The sequence below is a fragment of the Rhinoderma darwinii genome, chromosome 1 (genome assembly GCF_050947455.1).
Source record: "Rhinoderma darwinii isolate aRhiDar2 chromosome 1, aRhiDar2.hap1, whole genome shotgun sequence".
NCBI lineage: Eukaryota > Metazoa > Chordata > Amphibia > Anura > Rhinodermatidae > Rhinoderma > Rhinoderma darwinii.
In genome coordinates, this window is record NC_134687.1 from 72,998,569 (window position 1) to 73,021,235 (window position 22,667).

The 22,667-nt window shown below is 42.9% G+C and overlaps 1 protein-coding gene across 3 annotated transcripts in view; it reads left to right on the forward strand.

Annotated features, from left to right (window-relative positions):
* The first annotated feature begins 3,802 nt into the window (after positions 1–3,802).
* The window catches only part of SPATA18 (spermatogenesis associated 18), a 40,288-nt gene continuing 21,423 nt past the window's right edge, over positions 3,803–22,667 (forward strand). For 2 of the 3 annotated variants that reach the window (XM_075859695.1, XM_075859699.1), the window contains exons 1-3: positions 3,803–4,184; positions 20,428–20,533; positions 21,312–21,418. In XM_075859695.1, the coding sequence (XP_075715810.1) occupies positions 4,098–4,184; positions 20,428–20,533; positions 21,312–21,418 (300 nt within the window). In that variant the 5' untranslated portion in view covers positions 3,803–4,097. The remainder of the gene's footprint in view (positions 4,185–20,427; positions 20,534–21,311; positions 21,419–22,667) is intronic. The other variant, XM_075859687.1, reaches the window with a different exon arrangement.

Below are 22,667 nucleotides of genomic sequence, written 5' to 3' on the forward strand. Positions count from 1 at the left end.
GTTAATGAGGGCTGTGTGTTTTTTTTTATTTCAATAAAATATTTTACTATGTTCTATTTTTTTAAACTTTATTATTACCACCTTAGTAATAGCTGCTGGCTGATTGACAGCATCCATTACTAAGGCGGGCTTAGTGTTAGCCGGTGCAGAGGCTAGCACTAACCCCCATTATTACCCCGGTATCCACCGCCACCAGGGGTACTGGGAAGAGCCTGGCACGAACTGTAGTGATGAATCTGTAGTGATGGTCGGGCATTGGGGCGGCCGCAGGCTGGTAGCATTAGGCTGGGGAAGGCCAAAAATAGTGGCCCTTTCCACCCTGGTAATGCTAGGCTGTTGCTGTTGCTGCTGCTGCTGTGTTGTATCTGGCTGGTTATGAAAATTGGGGGGACCCCACATCGTTCTTTCCAATTATTTTTCGGCCGCCCAAGTATCTGACCATCACTACAGATGGTCAAGTACTGGATCATCCCCAGCATCCGCCTTAGTAATGGACGCTGTCAATCAGCCGGCGGCTATTACTAAGGTGGTAGTAATAAAGTTTAAAAAAACCACAAAGACAGAAAAATTATATTATTGAAATAAAACCCCTCCACACAACCCTCGTTAACCATTTTATTGATAATAAAAAAAGGCCGTCATCTAAGTAGTCCTCGAATCCGATGTAGTCCAATGACCGAACCTGTAAAAAAAACACAAACACAAAAAAACCGATTAGTAACACATGTGGTAGGCTTAGCTACAGGGCCCATGTGTGATACTGTCTGTTGGACCTGGTATATAAGCCTACAAGGTAGGCTTAAATACAGGGTCCAGCAGACAGTAATACTGTACAGTATAAGTGTAATGGATTTGCCTGACACAGCTTCTGTGTCGACGCCAGTGGTTAATCAGCCTGCATCTGTGCCTAGGTGTGTTAGAGTGACTCGATCTGCTACCACTCAGGCTGGGAGGCTGAGGAGTGGGAGAACCTATCACAGCCTGGCCAGACGGAGCTAGCTCCCGCCCTCTGTCTATTTATACCTTCATTTCCTGCTCCTCCCTTGCCTGTGATTCTGTCTGTTTCTTGGCTCTGCTGCGCCTGCTTGTACTATTGTCCTCTGCTTCAAATTGACCCTGGCTTTACTGACTACTCTCCTGCTCTGCGTTTGGTACCTCGTACACTCCTGGTTTGACTCTGCTCGTTCACTACTCTTGTTGTTCACGGTGTTGCCGTGGGCAACTGCCCCATTTCCCTTAGCTTCTGTGTACCCTTGTCTGTTGGTCTGTCGTGCACTTATTGAGCGTAGGGACCGTCACCCAGTTGTACGCCGTCGCCTAGGATGGGCCGTGCAAGTAGGCAGGGACTGAGTTGCGGGTAGATTAGGGCTCACCTGTCTGTCTCCCTACCCCGTCATTACATAATCACAGGCCCAAATACCTTCTCTACCCTGGTCCCTGACACACTATGGACCCCCTTAAGGCCCTGGCACAGCAAATGCCGCACACGTAAAACGTCTATCCAATCCCAGCAGTGTTCATAGCAACCAATGTATACATGAATTTACACTTCCCTGCAGGGACATATCGCAGAAATTTTTGGATGGTAAGTGGTACCTGTATGGTTCATTGAGTGAAAGATACATTTTTTTCATGCATGTCTATGATCTTAGGGCCTGTTCACATCAGCGTTAGGTTCTGTTGATGGGTTCCTCCTGTCAGACCTTTATGTTAGGGGAACCCATCAACGGAAAGGCAAATGGAAACCATAGCTTTCCGTAAGCATTACCATTGATTTCAATTGTAATGGTAATACTTCTGTTGCTAATGGTTTCCGTTTGTCTCTGTTCCGTAAGTTTTCCATTTTTTTACGGAAACAATAGCGCAGTCGACTGTGCTATTGATTCCGCCAAAACAACAGAAATCTTACGGAACAGAGACAAACAGAAACCATTAGCAAAGGAAGCATTACCATTACAATTGAAATCAATGGTAATGCTTACGGAAAGCTATGGTTTCCATTTGCCTTTCCGTTGATGGGTTCCCCTGACGTAAAAGTCTGACGGAATCCATTAATGAAACCTAACGCTGATGTGAACAGGCCCTTAAATAGTTTTTAATTTAAAAATCATCTATATATAGACAATATTTACATCCAAGTTCATCAAAGCATCAAATAATAAAATAATATACAATTGGGAACTAGACAGATTGTTTCTGGAGCAATATACAGTAAATTTATTTAAAGAAGCTCTGTCACCACATTATAGGTGGCCTATCTTGTACATAATGTGATTGGCGCTGTAATGTAGATTACAGCTGTGTTTTTTTTTTAGAAAAATTATTATTTTTGACGGAGTTATGACCTATTTTAGCTTTATGCTAATGAGTTTCTTAATGGGCAACTGGGCGTGTTTTACATTTGACCAAGTGGGCGTTGTGGAGAGAAGTGTATGACGCTGACCAATCAGTGACCAATCAGCGTCATACACTTCTCTCCATTCATTTACACTGCACATAGTAATCTTACTAGATCACTATGTGCAGCCACACACACACACACACACGCACACACACACACACACACACTAATGTTACTAAAGTGTCCTGATAATGAATATACATTACCTCCAGCCGGGGTGTGATGTCTATTCAGAATCCTGACACTTCAGTAACGTTTGTGTGAGATTTACAGCAAGGCAAGCGTAATCTCGCGAGATTACGCTTGCCTTACTGTAAATATCACACAAACGTTACCGAAGTGTCAGGATTCTGAATAGACATCACGTCCTGGCTGGTAGTGATCTCTATTCACTGTCAGGACACTTGAGTAACATTAGTGTGTGTGTATGTGGCTGCACATAGTGATCTAGTAAGATCACGATGTGCTGAATAAATGAATGGAGAGAAGTGTATGACGCTGATTGGTCAGCGTCATACACTCCTCTGTACAATGCCCACTTGGCCAAAAAGTAAAACACGCCCAGTTGTCCATTAAAAAACTAATTAGCATAAAGCTAAAATAGGTCATAACTCCGTCAAAAATTATCATTTTTCTAAAAAAAACAAACCATAGCTGTTATCTACATTACAGCGCCGATCACATCATGTACAAGATAGGCCACTTATAATGTGGCGACAGAGCCTCTTTAAGAAATCTATTTTCCAGGTCAAAAAGAGGGACATTTAAGGATTCACTTATATAGGAACAGAGCTGCGGTATTGCACCTCGGCCGCTATTCTGTGACTTGAGCCATCTGCTTCCGGAGGCAGCCAGAGCAGCTGATCAGTGCGGGCTCTGGGTATCGGACCTGCACCGATCATATACTGATAATGACCTATCCAGTGGATAAGTCATCAGTTGTCCGCTAAAACGAAGCGACAGAAGCGCTCGTGTGATCGCTCAGCCGCTTTGTTTCTGAAAGGCTTTTTCCGGAAATCAATGTATCGAAGTATTGGCTCGATAGAAAGTCTAAGAGCCCGTACACCGATACATCCGTAAAAAGCTAAACAGAAACTAAGCAGCTGAACACACACACCGCTTAGTTTTACCGATTGGTGGGGGTCTCAGTGCTCTGACCCCCACCAATCAAAACTTCTGACATGTCACTATGACATGTCAGAAGTTTGTCGAACATTTAGTTACCCTTAAGGAATTCCAGCGGTCGCGGTGTCAATTTGAAGTACATATATGTAATCATTTAACATAAGTGTATTAACCTTTGAGGGGTTAATACAATTCCTGTAGTTTTAATATAAATCTTGGATGTGACACTTGTGTCATGTTTGAGGTCATTACAGGATAAAATGACCTCATACAGGTCACGTATATTCTGCTGTGACTACTAAACTGGGCCAGAATATCCTGCCTGTCCCCCATTACTGCTCCTCATAAGGAGGAGGAGAAGACCTAGAGAGGAGGGGGTGAGGGGAGGGCAGGAGGATGAATAAAGCCGTTGCCACAACTAAAAAGTCTCAGGGCTGATGCAGTGGCGTCCCTAACACCCGAGCAGAGCAACAGTGCCGCGGTGATTGCAGGACTCGCCCCTCTATATAAAGAGGCGCAGGTCACACGTCAGCGACATTTTATTCCGGGGAGCCGTCCACAGAGCACAGCCATGGCAGACACCCTGAGGAGGCTCACCAACAGCGAGACGTGCAAGCTGCTGCAAGACAAGCTGGAGGACTGGTACAAGGACTATCATGTGAGTGGTCGCCATCACACTGCCTCGCACATACCGACTACTGTGTACAGCTGACGGCTGCTCTGTAACATATATATATTATAAGGATGCGTTATTGTATATAATATAGTAATACTACTCTGAGTACACACACACACGTACATACACGTCCAGGCTACAGTATATTGCATTCAGTTATATCGCGCCTGCTGTGTATTATAACATTTCTACCTATGAGCAGGTACTGCAGGAGCTGTGCGGTGTAATGCGATTATTGTGGTATTACCGCATCTGTGTGCGGTGTAATGCGATTATTGTGGTATTACTGTATCTGGGTGCTGTGTACACAAGGACTGGGATTGAGTTGGGATTGTCGGTAACCAAGGACGCTCGTTGTCATGGAGACTTGAAGCTCATTCACGGTAGAAACCAGTGCCAGGGACTACAGCCGCAGCTTCACTGTCATCACCACAAGCGGCTCCGGGTCCTGTGCCAGGCAATGCAGGAGAGTAATGTGCCCACTGCTGCCCTATAGCTACTGCTGATATATATATATATATATATATATATACATACACCTTGCAGTTTTCAGGCTTTATCTATTTGTTTAGAATTCTGGCTCAAGTTGCGTTAAAAAACGTACCATGCGTCAAATGTTTTTTTGTTTTTTTAGGGACTTTTTACACTTCGCTTAATAGTTTTAAAACTGTCTATAAATAGTGGCTATAAGAAAAGTAATAAAATGTTATGCGTTTATTAATAGCGCACGCGTTTTTTTTTGGTGCAAGCTATTGGTGTAAATTAGGCCAGTTATGAGGGGGGGGGGGGTAATGAAGAGAAAAGTGTCTAATATGTCCAGCAAGATGCGCCAAATTCATCATACAGCGTGTGTCACTGGGGTTAATTTTGTGCCGTTTCTGCCTGTTATAGCATTTACTTTCATGTCATGACATACTGCAATACATTAGTATATCATGCAAGCAATCCAGCGATCGCTGGTTCAAGTCCCCGAGGGGGACTAATAAAAAAAGTAAAAAAATTTTTTTTTACAATGTTTCAAAAAAAATAATTTAAAAGTAAAAAAAACAAACCCTTCTCACATTTTTTTCCTAAAGCAATGTTAAAAAAATAAGTTAACATAACTGGTATCGTTGTGTCCGTAAAAGTCCGAGCTATCACAATATAGCGCTGTTTAACCTGCTCAGTGATTGCTGTTTGAGCCCTCACCGCTAAGTTGATGTAAAAATATAAAAGTTATGGCTCTCGGAATAAGGCGACACAAAACATTATTTTTTTTTAGCAAATAGTTTTATTTTTTTTAAAACAAAACCTATAAATTAGGTATCGCCATAATGGTATCAACCTGTAGAATAAGGTGAATATATCGTTTTTACCACCTGATTGACGCCGTAGAAACAAAACCCCCCAAAAATGGCTTAATCGCTGTTTTTTGCCCATCTCACCCCACAAATAATTTTTTTTAGCTTTTCAGTACATTATGCGGTAAATAAATGATTCCATGAAAAAGGACAACTTGTCCCGCAAAAAACAAGCCCTCATATGTCGACGAAGGAAGAAATAAAAAAGTTATGGCTTTTGGAAGGCGGGGAGGAGAAAATGAGAATGAAAAAACTAACATTGGCCTGGTCTTTAAGGCTGGGTTCACACAGAGTTTTTTGCAGGCAGAAAATCTCCCTCAAAATTCAGTTTAGAATTTTGAGACAGATTTTGCTCTGCCTGCACGCCGATTTTCGTGACGTTTTTCGCCCATAGCCATTGAGCGCCGCGGGCATAAAACGCAGCGAAATACGCTTTCTCTGCCTCCCATTGTCAATCTCCCATTCATATTTCAGAAGCATAAACGCCCGAAGATAAGGCATGTCCCTTCTTTTTCCCGTGAGACAGTTTTTCCGCTCGCGGGAAAAAAACGCCTTCGCCTCCTATTGAAATCAATGGGAGGCATTTTTGGCCGTTTTTTGGCGCGTTTTCCGATGCGGTTACCGCGTCAACAAACGGGTTAAAAAACTCTGTGTGAACTCCCCCTAAGGCCCTGTTCACACGGAGTTTTGACGCCTTGACGAGTGTTTTGACGAGTTTTTGTCAAACCACTTTGCAAAAACCGTCTGGAGCAGTTTTTGCAGGAGGAATTTTCAGTGTGAACTTTCAGTGGCAATTTTCAGTGTGAACACAGCCTAAGGGGTTAAGAACGCCATGAAAAACAAAGCAAAACGATGTGTGTGAATGCAGTCTTAGGGCATGCCCAGACGTGGCGGAATTTTTCCGCCACTGTCCGCATCAATGCCGCACAGAATCTGCGTTGCAGATTCTGTTGCGACTTTGCCCTAAATGGGCATTAAATTAATGCCGACTAGCTGTTGCGTATTGAGGGGAAAAGTACTTCCCTTCTCTCTATCAGTGCAGGATAGAGAGAAGGGACAGCCCTTTCCCTAGTAAGAGTAAAAAGAAATTCATACTTACCCGGCCGTTGTCTTGGTGACGCGTCCTTCTTTCGCCATCCAGCCTGACCTCCCTGGATGACGCGGCAGTCCATGTGACCGCTGCAGCCTGTGATTGGCCTGTGATTGGCTGCAGCGGTCACATGGGCTGAAACGTCATCCCAGGAGGCCGGACTGGAGGAAGAAGCAGGGAGTTCTCGGTAAGTATGAACTTCTATTTTTTTTACAGGTTGATGTATATTGTGATCGGAAGTCACTGTCCAGGGTGCTGAAACAGTTACTGCCGATCGCTTAACTCTTTCAGCACCTTGGACAGTCACTATTTACTGACGTCGCCTAGCAACGCTCCCGTAATTACGGGTGCACACACGTAGTCACCCGTAATTATGGGTGCACACACGTCACCCGTAATTACGGGAGCCCCCTTTACTTCCTCAGTCTGGCTGTAGACCTAGAAATACAAAGGTCCAGCCAGAATGAAGAAATGTCATGTTAGTAAAAGCAATACGCTACGCAGCACACATAACCATGTACATGACATCTGCGGACTTCATTGCGGAATTTTGACTCTCCATTGAAGTCAATGGAGAAATTCCGCAATGAGTCCGCAACAAGTCCGCTACACGTCCGCAACAAACATTGTATGCTGCGGACACCAAATTCCGCGCCGCAGCCTATGTTACACAGCGGAATTGTTCGCAATGTGTAAACGAACACAACTAAAAAGCTGTGGAAGGCAATGGAGAAACGTGTACGCTGCGGATTTCCGCTGCGGACTGTCCGCAGCGGAATTCCAGAGCAATTCCGCTACATGTGGTCATTCCCTTATAGGAAAAGAAAAAAGCATGTTGTAATGACGGGGTAGGGAGACAGACAGGTGAGCCCTAATCTACCCGCCACTCAGTCCCTGCCTACTTGCAACGGCCCGTCCTAGGCGACGGGGTACAACTGGGCGACGGTCCCTACGCTCAGTAAGTGCACGACAGACAAACAGACAAGGGTACACAGAAGCTAGGGAAACGGGGCAGCTGCCCACGGAGACACCGTGAGCAACGAGAGTAGTGAACGAGCCGAGTCAAACCAGGATTGCACGAGGTACAAAACGCTGAGCAGGAGAGTAGTCAGTAAGCCAAGGTCAATAACAAGCAGAGGATCAGTAGTTCAAGCAGCAGCAGCAGAGCAAGGAAACAAGCAGAGCAGAATCACAGGCAAAGGAGGAACAGGAAAGGCAGGTATAAATAGACAGTGGGCGGGAGCTAGCTCCATCTGGCCAGGCTGTAATAGGCTCTCCCACTCCTAAGCCTGCCATCCTGAGTGGTGGAAGATGGAGTCAGTCTCACAGACATAGGAGCAGGTGCAGACTGATTACCCACGGACGTCGACACAGAAGCTGTGCCTGGCAGATCCTTTACACATGTACAAAATGATGTTTTTTATGCAGTTTAAATTGCCATAAAATCTCTTAGAAAATGCCACTAAAAACTCAAGTAAAAAATACATCCTGAAAAAAAGTGTGTGAAGACACTAAGGCCGTAGTTTTCATCCGTAATTACGGATACATTTCTATTGGCCACGGACACCTTTCCGTATATTTACGGATGTGTGTCCGTGCCGTAGAAATGATCCGCAAAATATAGAACATGTCCTATTTTTGTCTGCAATTTTGGCACGGACTCATCCATAGAAGTCTATGGGCGCTTCCGCAATTGCGGACGGCTGCCATGTGTATCTGTAGCCGTTGGATCAGTACTTGCGGGCAGTAAAAACTGTTACGGTCACGTGCATGAAACAGTAATAATAAATCTCCCTCAGTGCATTACGTTAATGTTTGAGCCTGTCTGGAGCCACTGATGTGTTCATTTCAGTCGGGTAAAACAGGATTTTGAAAGCCAAGAAAAAACGAAGAAAAAATATACAGTTTTTTAGCTTCGGTGCACAACCTGCGTTTTTTTATATTTAAAAAGTGCATCATCTTGTGTAGTTTTTGTCCCTAAGTTTCGGTTGCTAGGTTACCAGCTAACATAAAATCACAATGACCCAGGCAAATCCTCCTCCTTATTCCCTCCCCCACCCCATCCACCATTAACCATTCACCATCCTGTAGACTCAATAATGTAGAAAGAATGTTCAGAACCGACTTAATTATGATGTATTATGGGAATATTTTTCGGGCAGTAAAGTTGTTTTGTTTTGGGCTCTGAGATATAAAAAGAGTCAGCGGAGCCAGAGATGAGCTCCACTGTAATAAAAAACCTGGGTTTCATTTTGTTTATACAAGTTCTGCCGAAAGTTTTATGAGCCCTAGTTCAAATGTGTTGCTTGCTTCGCCCCTGCCTCGCCCGCTGTCTGTGGGTGAAGGGTTTAATACCAAAATTCTTAGTGGTCTAAGGCAGTGAAGGAGTTAATCACCATCTTCCTGATAGTCGAGGGCACTCAAGGGGTTATTGTGCACTGACAATAATTTTATCATCTGTTTAATACTAAGGGTGAGGACACACGTTGTGGCTGCTGCAGGCCGTCAAAACCATGCTAACGCACGGTGGCCGGGTTTCCAAATAGCGTGTTAATTGGACGCACAATTTTGCCAGTAATACCGCAGTTTTACCTACAAAATTGCGCAGCCATTAACAGTCATATGTCCTATCATAGACGTGATATGGGGTCCCTCCACTGGAAGCGCGCTCACTCAGCTGTTTCCGTGCCTCCTATTGATTTTGCATGTGCAGCCACTTTTCCACAGGAAACAGACACCCCCTTTTTCGGAATTAGTGGGGATCCCTTTAACAATTTTGTAAGGGTATGTTCACACGAGGTCATTACGTCCGTAATTGCCGGACGTTTTTCGGCCGGAAGTCCCGGACCGAACTCAGTGCAGGGAGCCGGGCTCCTAGCATCATACTTATGTACGATGCTAGGAGTCCCTGCCTCGCTGCCGGACAACTGTCCCGTACTGTAATCATGTTTTCAGTACGGGACAGTTGTCCTGCAGTGAGGCAGGGACTCCTAGCGTCGTACATAACTATGATGCTAGGAGCCCGGCTCCCTGCACTGTGTTCGGTCCGGTACTTGCGGCCGAAATACGTCCGTCAATTACGGACGTAATGACCTCGTGTGAACATACCCTAACAATCACATACTACTAAAACTGTGCACATGTATTATGGTATAGCAACAATTCAATCAACCTTACATAACTTTACATAGCTGAATATCCTACGACTTAAAGGGTAACTATACTTTTAAAAAACGAAGCTAACCAAGAGCTGGTATAAGGAAGAGAAAAGTGTCTCACATGCTCAACAAGACTCGCTACATGTATTATACAGCTGAGCCACTGTAATTAATTTGGCGCAACTTCTGCCTGGTCTAAGTTTACGCTGTCTAAATCTTATACAGCATTAGTAAATCTGCTCCAATGTTTGCCCAAGCCTTCCTTTTAATGAACAGATACCACATAATAAGTTCATGCTCTTACCCTCTTATTTGTACTAGAAAAGGTACCCGGCGCTGCCCGGGTATAACGTGTCGGTCTGTCTGTCTGTTCATTGGATTTGTTCCAAGAGTGCCCAGGAGGCCAATCCATGTCCTTGTATTTTCTTAGTTTACGGGGAAATCACTAGTAGCCCTATATACCCAGGCAGTTACGCACTATTTATTTTAATTTTAACTTCCTAAATACCTAACAGCTAAACTGGTTGGAAATGGATTCAAAAGATTGTGACAGAGCCTGTTGATTAACAACATTGGCAGTTTTTTTTACCAGTTGGCCATAGACTATGGTTGGATCATAATTGAAAACAGCATCATGCATGAAAGCCCACTCATTAGCACGCTGAACATGATACATGGCACATAGGTACACTACCGTTCAAAAGTTTGGGGTCACCCAGACAATTTTGTGTTTTCCATGAAAACTCACACTTATATTTATCAAATGGGTTGCAAAATGACTAGAAAATATAGTCAAGACATTGACAAGGTTAGAAATAATGATTTTTATTTGAAATAATAATTTTCTCCTTCAAACTTTGCTTTCGTCAAATAATGCTCCATTAGCAGCAATTACAGCATTGCAGACCTTTGGCATTCTAGCTGTTAATTTCCTGAGGTATTCGGGAGAAATTTCACCCCATGCTTCCAGAAGCCCCTCTCACAAGTTGGATTGGCTTGATGCGCACTTCTTGCGTACCATACGGTCAAGCTGCTCCCACAACAGCTCTATGGGGTTGAGATCTGGTGACTGCGCTGGCCACTCCATTACAGATAGAATACCAGCTGCCTGCTTCTTCCCTAAATAGTTCTTGTATAATTTGGTGTGCTTTGGGTCATTGTCCTGTTGTAGGATGAAATTGGCTCCAATCAAGCGCTGTCCACAGGGTATGGCATGGCGTTGCAAAATGGAGTGATAGCCTTCCTTATTCAAAATCCCTTTTACCTTGTACAAATCTCCCACTTTACCAGCACCAAAGCAACCCCAGACCATCACATTACCTCCATCATGCTTGACAGATGGCGTCAGGCACTCTTCCAGCATCTTTTCAGTTGTTCTGCGTCTCACAAATGTTCTTCTGTGTGATCCAAACACCTCAAACTTCGATTCGTCTGTCCATAACACTTTTTTCCAATCTTCCTCTGTCCAATGTCTGTGTGCTTTTGCCCATATTAATCTTTTCCTTTTATTAGCCAGTCTCAGATATTGCTTTTTCTTTGCCACTCTGCCCTGAAGGCCAGCATCCCGGAGTCGCCTCTTCACTGTAGACGTTGACACTGGCGTTTTGCGGGTACTATTTAATGAAGCTGCCAGTTGAGGACCTGTGAGGCGTCTATTTCTCAAACTAGAGACTCTAATGTACTTGTCTTGTTGCTCAGTTGTGCAGCGGGGCCTCCCACTTCTCTTTCTACTCTGGTTAGAGACTGTGTGTGCTGTCCTCTGAAGGGAGTAGTACACACCGTTGTAGGAAATCTACAGTTTCTTGGCAATTTCTCGCATGGAATAGCCTTAATTTCTAAGAACAAGAATAGACTGTCGAGTTTCGCATGAAAGCTCTCTTTTTCTAGCCATTTTGAGAATTTAATCGAACCCAGAAATGTAATGCTCCAGATTCTCAACTAGCTCAAAGGAAGGTCAGTTTTATAGCTCCTCTAAACAGCAAAACTGTTTACAGCGGTGCTAACATAACTGCACAAGGGTTCTCAAGTGTTTTCTAATCATCCATTAGCCTTCTAACACAGTTAGCAAACACAATGTACCATTAGAACACTGGAGTGATGGTTGCTGGAAATGGGCCTCTATACACCTATGTAGATATTGCATTAAAAACCAGACGTTTGCAGCTAGAGTAGTCATTTAGCACATTAACAATGTATAGAGTGTATTTCTGATTAATTTAATGTTATCTTCATTAAAAAAAACTGTGCTTTTCTTTCAAAAATAAGGAAATTTCTAAGTGACCCTAAACTTTTTAACGGTAGTGTACATCAGGTGTTCAGGAAGGTTTTCGTAAAGGTCACGGCCTTCCTGTTGTCCTCTGTTTTCAGCCATTATCACATGATTACGATCCAATACTATAAAAGCGAATACAGACATTCGCTTTTATAGTAAGTACAGCAAAAAAAAATATATAGAGATGTATCCTGGAGCTACATGATTTCTTGCCTTTTCCTGTCATGTTTCTTGTTGCTTTAGTGAGGAAGACCTAAGCAAAGCTGCACTGTATGTGAACAGCATAAGAACTTCCGGTGACCATCTAGCTACATGTATTGAAATGGTGGTCACCCAGACAAAAAGGTGCTTACTAGGCTGTAACTGAGCTGGAGTTAAGCTAAATTTACACGTAGCAATTTTTCACATCACCTGCGAACGATCAGTGGTTTAAAAATTGTAATGGGAATCTGATGGATATATGCTGCCATTTTCTAAGTGGTATTTCAATTGTAAAGCAAAGTAATGTTTGTTCAATAACGCAACGATTAATGTGATCTATAAACGAATCCTAAAGTGGAGCAACATTTACATACCAAGTTGCACTAAACTTCTTAACATGTGTGGGTCATGTAATGCATGTGAATTTATTATGCTTCACAGCTGGGATGAGGTTCTGATGTTGGATTGCTGTGTTCTTTTTCCTCCAAACAGTGTTTTGCATTTGTGCTTAAAAATGTTACTTTTATCTCATCTGTCCATAGAACATTTTCTTAGAAGCATTGTGAAAGATCCAAGTCACAATGTTTTTTTTGGACATCAGCGGCTACACATAAACAGAGGTTTTTGCAGTTTCGAGACTTCAGTAGGTCTTTTGTGTACCCTTGGGTTCTTTCTTACCTCTTTCAGGATCGCCCATTGTGCTCTTGGAGTGATCTTATCAGGACACCCACTCCTAGGGAGAGTAGCAACAATCCTGATTTTTTTCCATTTGTAGACCACTTGTCTAATTGTGGATTGATAGATAGAAGGAAGAAGGAAAAGGCTGGCACTGTTGAACCAGTAATTATTTGAGTGGAGTTCTTCAATGGTCTTTTTTGATGGATCACGGCAGTCAAATTGCCCGGGAGTTGCTCATCGACCAGTACAGCACAAATAACTTGATATCAAAAGATAGAAAGTATCGAGGCACTCACCGACTTTGCAACAAATTACTTTTATTCAGGATCTTGGTCTAGGATGTGGAATAAGCCTACGGCCGTTTCGCATGCGTACACGCTTTTTCAAGGCCCTGGCGTCCCTTCCTTTTCCTGCCCTTTTTATTCGAAAATCAGTATAGATTATTTCATAACAAAAAATAATAATATTAATGACAAAACGGGAAAATATACAACATATAATACTAGATGATGCACCATAATGATATCGCAGCAAAAAAAAAACAATCGTTTTTATTCATCCATTTCATTCTTTTTAAAATAACAAGGTTTATGTTATAAAAGCACTCAGGTCGTTTCGGTCATTAAGACCGAGAGGTCCTAGTGCCCCTGTCTGTAAGATAATCTCAGCCCCTTTTTGTAAATGGGTTTTATTTCTATCTCCTCCAGACAATAGTGGCTTAATGTGAACTATGTCCACAAACTGCATACATCGTGCATTACTTGCATGTTTTTCCTGCATATGTTGTATCAACCTAGGACATCCCTCTCCGGTGATTAATGATCTTATATGTTCACGAAATCTTTTATACATCGTTCGTATCGTTTTTCCTATGTAAAATCTACCACAATTACAGACTACTGCATATACAACATACTGAGTTTTACAAGTTATCAGCTCATTTATCTCAAATTCACAGCCCCCTAAATTAAGGTTCCTAGTACTTATTATGGAATTGCAAAAATTGCATTGTCCACACTTATGATTACCCTTTGGTCCTATTGCTGATAACCAGTTCTCATTTCCCTTTTCTTTTTGGGAAAAATGGCCCTTGACCAATATGTCTTTTAAATTTCTACATCTACGAAAATATATTATTGGTTGTCTAACTGCGACCTCCATTAATCGTGGATTGATATACACCTAGGTATTTAGCAATACTTTTGTCGTTTTTTTTTTACAGCTTAATGCATCTCTATAACACATATTCAGAGGTCTTCTGAAAGTTATTTGCCTTGGGGCATGGTTCATCTTTCTAAAAAACAGATTTGTCAGTAACCAGGCTTTGTGTGCCTTTATTTATTGGGCAAAGCACCTCTGAAACCCTTCCAATCTCATCTCCTTAATTGAAACACATTTAGCCAATTAGCTCTATTAACAGAGATTCACTTACTTTTTCCTCCCTGCACTGTGGATGTTTACTCCATGTGCTCAAAAAAGACATGAACAGTACAACTGTTTGTATGTTATTAGTTTAGTTACATTGTGTTTCACTATAATTCTGACTTTGATAACAATCAAACCACATTTTATTAGTAATCAATGCAGAAATCCAGGTGATTCCAACAAATTCACTTAGTCTTTCTTGCAGCTGTATAAAGTGTTTGTATGTAGACCTGTATGCTGGATGGTGCTGAATTAGGGTATGTGCACACGAGAACTGTCTTTTACGTCTGAAAAGACAGACTGTTTTCTGGAGAAAACAGCTGCGTCGTTTCAGACGTAAAAGCTCCTCCTCGCATTATGCGAAGCGTCTTTGACCCCCGTAATCTTGAGCTGCTCTTCATTGAATGCAATGAAGAACGGCTCAAATTACGTTGCAAAGAAGTGTCCTGCACTTCTTTGCCGAGGCAGTCAATTTACGCGTCGTCGTTTGACAGCTGTCAAACGACGACCCGTAAATGACAGGTCGTCGGCACAGTACGTCGGCAAACCTATTCAAATGAAAGGGCAGATGTTTTCCGACGTATTGTAGCCGTATTTTCAGACGTAAAATGAGGCATAATACGCCTCGTTTACGTCTGAAAATAGGTTGTGTGAACCCAGCCACAGGGTATGTTCACACGCTTAACAAAAAACGTCTGAAAATACTGAGCTGATTTCAGAGAAAACAGCCTCTGATTTTTGAAGCTGAAATGAAATTTGGAGCTTCTTTTGAGGCTTCTTTTCAGGCGTATTTTGAGGCGTTTTTGGAGCTGTTTTCAATAGAATGAGGCTGGGTACATACAACCTATTTTCAGGCGTAAACGAGGCGTATTATGCCTCGTTTTACGCCTGAAAATAGGGCTACAATACGTCGGCAAACATCTGCCCATTCATTTGAATGGGTTTGCCGACGTACTGTGCCGACGACCTGTCATTTACGCGTCGTCGTTTGACAGCTGTCAAACGACGACGCGTAAATTGACTGCCTCGGCAAAGAAGTGCAGGGCACTTCTTTGCCACGTAATTTGAGCTGTTCTACATTGAACTCAATGAAGCACAGCTCAAGATTTACGAGCGTCTCAGACGCCTCGTAAAATACGAGGAGGAGCTTTTACGGCTGAAACGAGGCAGCTGTTTTCTTCTGAAAACAGGCTGTCATTTCAGCCGTAAAAGCAAGCTAGCGTGTGAACATACCCTCAGGGTATGTGCACACGTTGTGACCAAAAACGTCTGAAAATACAGAGCTGTTTTCAAGGGAAAACAGCCCCTGATTTTCAGACGTTTTTTGAGCAACTCGCGTTTTTCGCTGCGTTTTTCGCGGCGTTTTCGCTGAGTTTTTTACATCCGTTTTTGGAGCTGTTTTCATTGGAGTCTATGAGAAAACAGCTCCAAAAACATCCAAAGAAGTGTCCTGCACTTCTTTTGACGAGGCTGTATTTTTACGCGTCGTCGTTTGACAGCTGTCAAACGACGACGCGTAAATGACAGGTCGTCTGCACAGTACGTCGGCAAACGCATTCAAATGAATGGGCAGATGTTTGCCGACGTATTGTAGCCCTATTTTCAGACGTAAAACGAGGCATAATACGCCTCGTTTACGTCTGAAAATAGGTCGTGTGAACCCAGCCTTAATGAAAAACGGCTCCAATTACGTCCCAAGAAGTGTCCTGCACTTCTTTTGACGAGGCTGTATTTTTACACGCCGTCTTTTGACAGCGACGCGTACAATGACAGGTCGTCGGCACAGAACATCGTAAAGCCCATTGAAAGCAATGGGCAGATGTTTGACAACGTATTGGAGCCGTTTTTTCAGACGTAATTCGAGGCGTAAAACGTGTGAACCCAGCCTTAGATTGGGTTAGGTGATACTCTAGCAGAGTTTCAAAGATATAGGTTAGCCATGTGTGTAGGAGTGAGATACTTGGTTAGGCCTTATGCACACGAACGTATTTTTTTCCTCCTGTAAATACTGGCGTAAATACAGGTCCTTGGTCATACGTATTCGACCCGTATTGCACCAGTATTTACGGATCCGTGCCCGGAAATACGGGTCCGGTGTCACCAGTATTCCACCCGTATTACACATTTACGGGCACGTTTTCGCTGCAAAATCGCACTGCACTAATCGGCAGACCCTTCTCTCTATCAGTGCAGGATAGAGAGAAGGGGCAGCCCTTTCCGTAGTAAAAGTAAAAGAAATTCATACTTACCCGGCCGTTGTCTTGGTAACGCGTCCCTCTTTCGACATCCAGCCCGACCTCCCTGGATGACGCGGCAGTCCATATGACCGCTGCAGCCTGTGATTGGCTGCAGCGGTCACATGGGCTGAAACGTCATCCCGGGAGGCCGGACTGGAGGAAGAAGCAGGGAGTTCTGGGTAAGTATGAACTTCTATTTTTTTTTACACATTGATCTATATTGTGATCGGTAGTCACTGTCCAGGGTGCTGAAAGAGTTACTGCCGATCGTTTAACTCTTTCAGCACCCTGGACAGTGACTATCCCCTGACGTCGCCTAGCAACTCTCCCGTAATTACGGGTGCACACACGTAGTCACCCGTAATTACGGGAGCCCCATAGACTTCTATGGGCCTCCCCGTGCCGTTATTACGGCCTGAAATAGGACATGTTCTATATTTATCAACGGCACGGACACCTTCCCGTAAGCATGCGGGGAGTTACCCGTGGCCAATAGAAGTCTATGGGACCGTAATTACGGGCATTTTTACGTTCGTGTGCATGAGGCCGCAAGTATCAGCTGAGATATATTTGGGCCAGACAGTGGCAAGAATATTACATAAACTATACACAAGCAATGTGATACATCTGATGTCTGTTAATGCAGTTGTGGTGAAGAATTTGCTATAGTTTTTGCTGTAAGTGAAGATGAATAAACCAATGGCCACTGTCACATGGCAGTATTTTACATCGGTATATGTAAGCCAAAAGCAGGAGTGGCACAATAACCGAGGAAAGTTTAATGGAAAGATTTGTACCTCCACTAAGCCCCACCCACTTTTTAAAAAAAGTGGCGGAAGCAACATAAAATGCGAAAGATGTGCAAATTATTGCACAACGATGGTGTGCACCATAATTAGCAACTTTTTTACACCATAATACTGGCGTATAACCATTGATAAATACCACCCATGGTGTTCTATGTAATTGCTGGATTTTAGTAAGTGAAATAAGTACGGTATATCTTTCAGACCCTACAGTCCGGATCCGGAGTATGCTATTTTAATCCTCCAACCGCAAATATGGAAATAGACAATTTTGTTTGACAAGACAATTTGGTTTTATTATATTACTGGGACTACCAACTGAATTGTGATATTTTGCTAGGGACAAGACCACCCTAATAATTATGTCATGTACACACCCTTCCATGTACACACCCTTCGATGTACACACCCTTCCATCTGTGCTATAGTGATTGTTAGCCTTTGCTAAATCATTGTATTGCTTAGTATCCATATGAGAGATACAGATCATGGGCTTGATATTGTTTAAAGGGATTGTCTGGTCGTGCTAAGACAAGCTGATTATTGGGGTCCATTTTTCTCAGTGGACACTGCTGGCTCTATCTAATAGAGATGCATCTCTATTCTTCCCTCCCCCCATCAATTTACCATGCCCTAAAAGAGCAAATCCAAAGAGGTTGTCTTCAAAGACAAAAGAAAAAAGCAAAGCAGAATTATCCAACTAGAAACACAAGGACTTGATGGTGATTTTACGTTTATTGTGTCCTTTACTTCCACACACTTTCTGTACATAACTATCTTATTTATTAATGTGTGTCTTTGCCTTTGGGTCCCCAGTGAGAATGTATTTGGCAATTTTAACATAGTGTTATTCCATTCTGCAGTAGAATAAATAGCGTAATTCAAATTCCCTGCAATTCTCCTGTCATCCCATAGCAGACGATGTCCCAATCGGAGATCACAGTCTGCGTGAATAGCAGCTTGTAGTCTACTAATGGACCTACAAGTCAGATATAGAGAGCGACGCTCCAGATGCTAAGGGCAGCGGAAATAAAATTTGAAAGATTAAATAATCCATTATATCCTAAACCTAGCATTGATAACGTTCGGGACTGGACTAGCTATGTACATATAGCTATATTACTCTTTCCAAATTCTCCTTGTGTTAGGCATGCTGCATATGAATTTGTCGGAATATAAAACTTTTGGTGGGATTGGCCAATGATCTAATATGTAGGGGGCTCTTGACCCTCAACTGATGGCAGAGGTCGGTGAAAGAGGGATCGGGGATGTTGGATTTCAACATTCTCCATCCTTTGTTTCCCGCAGGAGATAAGCCGCTGCCAGAATCCTCCCTCTATTGAAATAAACATGCACACTCATTCTTCTTACTATAAGGACATGGAGCGTAGAGTAAATTGAGCCTGTGTCTATTTCCTTTTTTATTTCATTCACACTGACATGAATAGACTTGTAGCTGCTGCTTTTGATCAGATTATTGTTCACTTACTGTAAACAAAGATAGAGCTGCGTTTCTCCCCCTTAATATTGATGATCTGTCAAGGCAAGTCTAATGGTTGCCATGTAACGCATTGCCAGGCCAAGTTAGTGGAAACCACATGTTAAGCGTAAGTGTAAACACAGATAAGAAAAGTATTTAAGAATGTAATGGCTGAAGTTGTACTGTAATCCGCAATGTTTAACGTAGTGATCCCATGTTAAAAAAACTGTGAGTCTACAGTGATGTGAAAAGTATTTGCGCCCTTAGGCTATGTTCACACGGAGTTTTTTTGCAGGCGGAATTTCTGCCTCAAAATTCTGTTTGGAAGTTGGAGGCAGATTTTCCTCTCGCTGCACGCTGATTTTCGCTGCGTTTTTCGCCCACGGCCATTAAGCGCTGCGGGCATAAAACGCAGCAAAATACGCTTTCTCTGTCTCCCCTTGAAGTCAATGGGAGGTCAGAGGCGTAAACGCCCAAAGATAGGGCATGTCCCTTCTTTCTCCCGCGAGACGGTTTTACCGCTCGCAGGAAAAAGACGCCTCCGCCTCCCATTGAAATCAATGGGAGGCATTTTCGGGCAGTTTTTGACGAGTTTTGCGGCGCGGTCTCCGCATAAAAAAACTCGTAAAAAAGCTCTGTGTGAACATAGCCTTAAAGACATCTATTAGTAAATAACATTGAATGTTATTTGATCTTTAAAGGGGTTGTCTCACATAACAGAAGTATCCCTTATCCAAAGGATAGGGGATATATGTGAGATCGCTGGGGGATCCGACCGCTGGGACCCACAATGATAAGGAGAACGGGGAACCGAAAGTCCCACGAAGTGCTCCATGAGAATCATGGGACTTCCGGGGTCTGTGTCCGGGCTTGTGTGTCCGGCAGCTCCATAGAAACAAGCGCGACCGGCCCTCCATTCATTTCTATGAAGCTGTCGGACACACAAGCCCGGATACAGGTCCCCCGTTCTCCTTATCGCTGGGGTTCCCAGCTGTCAGACCACTAGCGATCACACATGTATCCCCTATCCTGTGGATAGGGGATACATGTGTTTTGTGGGAGAACCCCTTTAAAGTAAATGTAATATTAGACAATGTCAATCTGAGTAAACACATAACATAGTTTTAATATTATTACTACATTTGTTTACATATTTTTTTAAACCAAAAATAGGTAATGTTGTTTGAGTGCCCCTACAGTGTCCCAAAAGAGACAGACAGTACTCCATAAGTTTCACCTAATGTTCCCATAAGTGCCAGCATCAATGTGTCCATATAAACACCAACGCCATAGCACAGCATTTGGATAACTTCTTCCCAAATCCCACTGTAAAATTCTTGAAGCTCCGATATTAATGGCTAAATTGACAAAAGTAATAATGAGGTCCCGCTAGTTTTGAGAGGCACGGACCAGTCAGAATAAGTACCGTGTCTCTCAAATAGGTGCCCTTGAAGGGTCTGTAGTTATGAACTGCTCGTGTCAGGTCCTGTCGCAGCTTCTCTATTGGTTTTAATTATATTTCCTCTTTGCATTCACAGATTAATTCTTGTGATCAAAATCTAAACATTTGCTGTGAACTTCTTGAGTTAAATTCGAAAATCCAGGGACAGCTATTCACAATCCTCAATTTCACAGCAAGAGAAGGTAAGAAGCTGAAATAAACAAACACGTATGGTAGAAAACATACATCACAAGAACAGACCCTCTACATTTACATTTATGGACACTACTGTGCACAACAGGGGCATACTAATAGCAAAAAACAAAACTAGTCCCTCTTCCAGGTTCTGGTTCACGCCATTACACAACTTGTATCATTTTGTTCAACTTGCTTGAAGGTAATGCATTTTTTTACTGAAACGTACACCTTCCTTCTAATCTGTTTTCTTGACATAATCATGGGGGCAGCCATCTTGCCTGAGTTGCTGAAACAGCAGCTGCAGAGATTTGCTTTACGGCAGGTGGTGAGCATGATCTGACGTAAGCAGAGGTCACTGTGCAGCGAAGGGGAGGAGGGCGGAGGAACTGAGCTTTCTCCATCACGTATGGCAATGGTGTGATCCTGTGTTGTCTACCTCCAGCTTTATAAAAGAGATGTTACTATTCATTGCAGTCATGCCCTCTGATGATGAGATGACTTTTGACCTTGTCCCCAGTGTACACAGCACAAGCTGAAAAATTATCTCTAGAAACAGGGAGTGTTAGGTCATTTTATGATAATAGATTCCCTTTAAAGTTCGGTGACTTTGGAAATGGGGAGCGAAGAGTATCGTATTTCTCATTGGGTGCCTCTATTGTATTGCATACACTCTTGCGCAAACGTGCACCAGCATTTTCAATTATATAATAATTAATAGATCATTATTTTCAGATGTAAACGTGTGCTTTAAGCACAAATATGTTTTCTCCTTTTCTCTCATAGGTGGTCAATATGCAGGAGTGGAAACCCTTAAGAGTCGCTTTCTGCCTTGGCTTGGCACCTGCTTCGCCAACTCCTCCTGTGCTGACAGCAGCTTCTCTCTTCTTCAGGTATATCACCGTCATTATCACAGACACCAATAAATTAACTTTAGCATGTAGTATAATTCCATGGCTCACGTGCATGCATATTTTACAGCAGTCAAAGTGGAGAAGGTAGTAGCAGAAAAAAGTTAGCAAACCAAAGTGCTCACTTCTCACAGTAAATTAGTATAGACATAGCAAGATTTCACATTTCCACAGCTACAGTAACTCGAATCAGGAAGTAGAACAACAGAAAGAAATAAAAAGGGGAATACAATCAATCACTTGAAATGAAGAGAGTACAATTTTGCCTCCATTGGGGTCAATGCTTCTGTAGAGCTCAAAAATACTCCCACGGTTCATAGGCAGCATTAAAAAAACAGTTCCATCATATTATAAAGTGTGGTGTCCAGGAGTGCCATGTGACATACTTTGCAAATACAAAGAAGGTCAGCTTCGGCTAAGGGGCGTAGACTACTTCCAGTATCCAGCTATGAGACAATTTGATGCAGTTAAGATGTGAAGAAGTTGTCTGGAGGACCGTTTACCCATACATCGGGGGAGAGGGTTCATTAAGTAAATAGACCAATGGATCCAGCAGGATATCTAAGAGAGCCAAGTGAATTAAGGCGCTGACATTAGCCCAAAAGGTAAGAATACCAGGGCAGGCCCAGAAAATATAAATAAGAGGCACTAGCGAGGACTGATAGCGCCAACAGATGGGGGACAGAATGGAGTTTAGTTTGTGTAAAAGTTAAAACATTAAGAGTTTGTATTGGTTTTCTTCGAATGATGTGTAGATCAATGTTTTGGCCACTCTTCCTCAGATAATCTGAGGGGAAAGTTGGCTACCAACGGAGCGTTCCCATTTAGCCATGTATGTGTAGTGCATGGGTTTATCCACAGGCTGGGAGTTCAGGATTATGTAAATATTAGAAATCAGACCTTAGGTGGAGGATATCCTCCGACAGAGCTTTTTAAACTCAGTGGAAGTAGAAACTCGTGTGTCACCAAAAAGGGAAATTGCAAAATAGCATATCTGCAGGTAATGATAGCGTTCACTTTCCAGCAGCCTATTAGTTTGCACTAAATACGTCTGAGTCAAAGTGGAGCTCTGTGCCCATTACTGATCCAGCCACAGGCCCATCCATCTGGTCTGTCAAGAGTCACTCTCATCTCATCAGTCCATAAAACCTTTGAAAAATCTGTCTTCAGATATTTCTTGGCCCAGTCTTGACGCTTCAACTTATGTGTCTTGTTCAGTGGTGGTCGGGTT